The 5,140-nt window shown below is 43.0% G+C and overlaps 1 protein-coding gene across 1 annotated transcript in view; it reads left to right on the top strand.

The window, feature by feature from the left end:
* Nucleotides 1-235: 235 nt before the first annotated feature.
* Nucleotides 236-5,140, top strand: part of TERT (telomerase reverse transcriptase) — a 33,546-nt gene continuing 28,641 nt past the window's right edge. The window contains exons 1-3 of the mRNA XM_031552721.1: nucleotides 236-411; nucleotides 503-2,544; nucleotides 4,546-4,741. Of these exons, the coding sequence (XP_031408581.1) occupies nucleotides 236-411; nucleotides 503-2,544; nucleotides 4,546-4,741 (2,414 nt within the window). The remainder of the gene's footprint in view (nucleotides 412-502; nucleotides 2,545-4,545; nucleotides 4,742-5,140) is intronic.

The raw sequence follows: 5,140 nt of genomic DNA, 5'->3' as shown, positions 1-5,140 counted from the left end.
GAAGCGCTGAAGGCGGGCGGGCGGCGGTGGGGTCAAAGATTTGCATGTCTGGGGCTCGGGGGCTCGTCTGGTGCGACGAGCGAGCGTGGCTGGTTAGAGCGAGTGGGAGGGAAGTACCACCTTCCCCTGTGAGAGGGGTGGGGGAAAGCAGAGCTACGCCGCGCGAAACGAGCTGTGCGAGCTTACTGAGCGGCTTTTAAGTTTGTTAAAACTCCTTTATTTTACGCAAAAGGAAATGGAGGCCTCGAGAAACATTGAGTTCTCCGGTGGCGCAGCCTGCGCCAGCGCCTTCTGGGGCACGGTGACCTGGAGGCCCGGAGTTGGAAGTCGGGGTGGGGAGGAGAGGCATAGGGTGCTTCCTGGGCATGAGGAGCAGGATCAAAAGGGCAGCACCGAACAGGCTTCCGTAAGGCAGGCGGCTCAGGTTGCTGAGTGTAAACATCTTGCAGTGCGCACGCAAGTCTGGCGTAGCACTTGTGAATGGTTATACAGCTTTGTAAAGGCGTAATGTAAGGCTGAAGTCTAGGCCTGGGTGTCTAGCTGCCGTGTCTGCTTCCTTAGGCCATGTGTTATTTGTGGAAAAGCTGTTGATTAAAAAATCTGTTCTCCCTTTTTCTGTCTTTGTTCAGTTATCCAGTCAGAGCGAAGTCATCACAAGAATCGTTCAGAGACTATGTGAAAAGAAAAAGAAGAACATCCTTGCGTATGGATACTCCTTGCTGGATGAAAACAGTTGTCACTTCAGGATTTTGCCATCTTCGTGCATATACAGCTATCTGCCCAATACTGTAACAGAAACGATTCGCATCAGTGGCCTCTGGGAGATACTGCTGAGCAGGATAGGGGACGATGTGATGATGTACCTGCTGGAGCACTGTGCACTCTTCATGCTGGTTCCCCCAAGTAACTGTTACCAGGTCTGCGGGCAACCAATTTATGAACTTATTTCGCGTAACATAGGGCCGTCCCCAGGGTTCGTTAGACGACGATATTCAAGGTTTAAACATAATAACTTGCTTAACTATGTGCGAAAAAGACTTGTGTTTCATAGGCACTATCTTTCCAAGTCACAGTGGTGGAAGTGCGGGCCGAGACGTCAAGGTCGTGTCTCCAGCAGAAGAAAAAGAAGGACCCATAGGATACAAAGCCCAAGGTCTGGTTACCAGTCTTCTGCAAAAGTGAACTTTCAAGCAGGCATGCGGATCAGCACAGTTACTGCACATCTGGAAAAACAGAACTGCTCCAGTTTATGTTTGCCAGCTAGAACACCATCTTTAAAAAGGAAGCGTGATGGAGAACAGGTTGAAACCACAGCTAAGAGAGTGAAAGTAATGGAGAGAGAGGAACAGGCTTGTAGTATCGTTCCTGATGTAAATCGAAGTAGCTCCCGGAGGCATGGAGTTTGGCATGTAGCACCACGTGCTGTAGGTCTTATTAAAGAACGTTACGTTTCTGAAAGAAGTTACAGTGAGATGTCTGGTCCTTCTGTAGTTCACAGATCTCACCCTGGGAAGAGGCCTGTAGCAGACAAAAGCTCTTTTCCAAGAGGAGTTCAGGGTAACAAACACATAAAGACCGGTGCAGAAAAACGAGCAGAATCCAATAAAAGGGGCATAGAGATGTATATAAACCCAATCTGTAAACCCAATAGAAGGGGTATAGAGAGGCATATAAATCCAACCCATAAACCTGGGTTGAATTCTGTACAAACTGAACCAATGGAAAGTGCTTCTTCGGGGGACAGAAAGCAGGAAAATCCCCCAGCTCATTTGGCAAAGCAGTTACCAAATACATTCTTGCGCTCTGCAGTGTACTTTGAGAAGAAATTTCTTCTGTATTCCCGTAGTTACCAAGAATATTTTCCTAAATCGTTCATACTGAGCCGCCTGCAGGGTTGTCAGGCAGGTGGAAGGCAGCTTATAGAAACTATATTTTTAAGCCAAAACCCATTAAAGGAAAAGCAGAACCAAAGCCTAAAACAGCAAAAGTGGAGAAAGAAGAGGTTGCCCAAACGCTACTGGCAAATGAGAGAGATATTTCAGAAGCTGTTAAAAAACCACGAGAAGTGCCCTTATTTAGTTTTCTTGAGAAAAAATTGCCCTGTTTTGCTTTCTGAAGCATGTTTGAAAAAAACGGAGCTGACCTTGCAGGCAGCTCTGCCTGGGGAAGCAAAGGTTCACAAGCACACAGAACATGGGGAAGAGACCACTGAGGGTACTGCACCGAACAGCTTCTACACTCCTCCCTCAATGCCATTGTGTGGGCAGACAGAGAGAGAGGAGCAGCACCTTGCAGAGGGGAGTGATCCGCTCCTCAGGGAGCTGCTCAGGCAGCACAGCAGCCACTGGCAGGTGTATGGCTTTGTGAGGGAGTGCCTGGAGCGGGTGATTCCTGCCGAGCTGTGGGGTTCAAGCCATAACAAATGCCGGTTCTTTAAAAACGTGAAAGCATTCATTTCCATGGGGAAGTATGCTAAGCTTTCATTGCAGCAGCTGATGTGGAAGATGAGAGTGAATGACTGCGTATGGCTTCGTCTGGCCAAAGGTACTTGTATTGCAAAACCAAGGGCGTCAGATGGGTGGTGGTCAGGCTTAAGGAGGGGAGGAAGGGGCACTCAGTATGGGCTTGGAGTTGGTGGTTTGTTGGTAACAACAGGAGTTGAGAGAGGAAACATGGTAGTGATTGTAGTCGATGTTGGGGAGAGTTCTTAGATCTCTCTTCCTCTGTGCATCTTTATTGACACTTTTTGTGTTTAATGGGATTAAGGTTTTATGCAGAAACTTGAATTCAGGACCCAGGCCTTCCAACAAAACACATTGCCTTCTGCTCTTGCTCCCCAGATTGCCAACATCTGTGACCAAAGCACGTAAGGAGTAAGTGTAGTCTTTTGGGTTGCCGTAAACCATCAGAAAGAACTAAAGCCAAATCAGGACATGTGTATGCAGTCATTCCATGGGATTTTTCCCCCTCACATCTACCCTGTGAAAAAGACATCAGTAAGGGATCTGTGCAATGCAGGAGCTGCCCTCCATCCATTACCTTTCTAGAGCTCTTCTTTGGGAATGCGAGATCCTTACTGAGCAGGATTTGGGGCTGGGTGATTGGCAGTGCAGAGGTCATCCCAGTGGTATGGGCAGGGCAGCCAGCTGATTGCTTTGAATTCTCTGGGAATCCCTCTTCTCAATGATCTTCTCAGGTGAAGAGAGGCAAATCTTACTTCTCTGAAGTAGCCTCTCTAAAGGCATTACCCTTGGGCATTGTTCTTGGCTGAACCTGTGGTTCTGTGGTTAACTGCCGTAGAATCTCACATGTTGTAATTGTTCTGTGATTCCATTCTCCACCTACAGAATGTGGAATATACTATAACCAGTATGCTTGCAGCATTCTTACCTAGTACTATACTGGGATCCTACAGTAACGTGAGTTGAAAATGGCATTCCTTTTTAAAAAGTGCAGTAGGGTTCTGAAATTTCTACAGGTTCCCTGAAGTGTAGGAGGAAAGTAGGTGCTCTGATATTTGAGATCTGATGTCAAAAATAGGGGAGGTACACTTCCATAAGAAGCTGTTAATTCTAGCAAATGTATTGATTAATCATTTTAAAACTTTGGCTCAAAACCGTGGTTTTAAAAATATTGAAGAATTAAATATTTCAAAGGGTTTTTATTGTAAAAACACATTTGGTTCCTAATCACTTGTAATGTCTTACTTCTGAAAAGAATAATAGCCTGAATCCAGGAAAAGCAACACGTCAACTTAATTTCATTTTCTCTGAAACGAATCCCTTGTGCCTGAAGTTTAAACTTGCATTTAATTGCTTTGCTACACTGTAGGTGTTTTTCTCCCCAAAAGAAGTAGCAGTGGTTTCTTGTAAATCATGACTACAATTCAGAAAATTGACATATGATGTCAAAATGTCAAAAACTAATCATCTTGTTCCAGGACAGCTACTTAATGTGCTGATTTAATCTGTGTATCTGGTGGCCTGTGTATTACGATTTTTCATTTAAAGAATCTTCTCACAGCTGCTGCATTTTTCAGTAATGTTCTCTAGCTTCTATTCAAGTGAATCCTTTCATCTCTTTATGGCAGTATTTTTTTTAGACATGAAAGTGTCTCTGCCCCAAAGAGCACACAACCCAAGCAGGGCAGAGAACTAGCAACTGATTTCCATTTTATAAGTTTCAGTTTAAAACTTCATCTCTCGTGTCAAAGTTTGTGCAACAACTGTGATTTGTGCTGAGCAGCTAATAAACGTTTTTGTGGAGTCTCTTTAAATAATCCAGCTGCATTTTGCTAAATTCTACTTTAATTAGAAACATGTTATTGGAAAGTTGCAACGATTTATAATTACTTAATACCAATGAAAATTTTGAGCTGCATCTGTGGAATTGTTTGTTTTTTTTCCCTTTTCACTGACCTCATGCTAAGAAGAGATTGTATGTATGGGTTGTTCTGTTTATTTTGTTTGTTTCTGGTTTTTTACTAATATGGAAAGTTGATCTTTACTATGACTACATTAACTACATTTGAATTATTTATTGAAGGTAATCATTCTGTTCCTGCCTATGAACATTGTTACCGTGAAGAAATTTTGGCAAAATTCCTATACTGGCTGATGGATTCCTATGTTATCGAGTTGCTCAAATCATTTTTCTATATCACCGAGACCATGTTCCAGAAAAACATGCTTTTCTACTACCGAAAGTTTATCTGGGGCAAGTTACAGAACATTGGAATTAGGTAACATAACTAATCAAACATGACTGAAATATGTGGAAATCTCACGTTTTGTAATGTGAAGTTATAATTCTGCTTTCATCTATTGCCCCTTTATCTTCCTTTTGTGTGCTTAATTTTCCAAGAGGAAGTCAACCTGTAGTAGTGGTGCGTGTGGCTTGTAAGTTCATATATATTTGATGTGGGAGAACCTATTCAAATTTTTATTTCTTTGGTAGGAGAACAGAAACCTTTGCAGTAATACCCATTATGAGGATTTTGGTTTGATAGGTCACATTTTTAAACCTTTTAATGATCAGTGATTCACAGTGGCAGAATTTTTTTAACTGCTTCAATTCAAAAATTTTTTTATGAATTTCTGGATGTCTGTTGATCTCCAATTTTCTATGTGATTTCTTCTTC

This window comes from Meleagris gallopavo, chromosome 3 (assembly GCF_000146605.3).
Source record: "Meleagris gallopavo isolate NT-WF06-2002-E0010 breed Aviagen turkey brand Nicholas breeding stock chromosome 3, Turkey_5.1, whole genome shotgun sequence".
Taxonomy (NCBI): domain Eukaryota; kingdom Metazoa; phylum Chordata; class Aves; order Galliformes; family Phasianidae; genus Meleagris; species Meleagris gallopavo.
The sequence above is the reverse complement of the archived record's forward strand: the minus strand, read 5'-3'. Positions and strand labels throughout refer to the sequence as shown.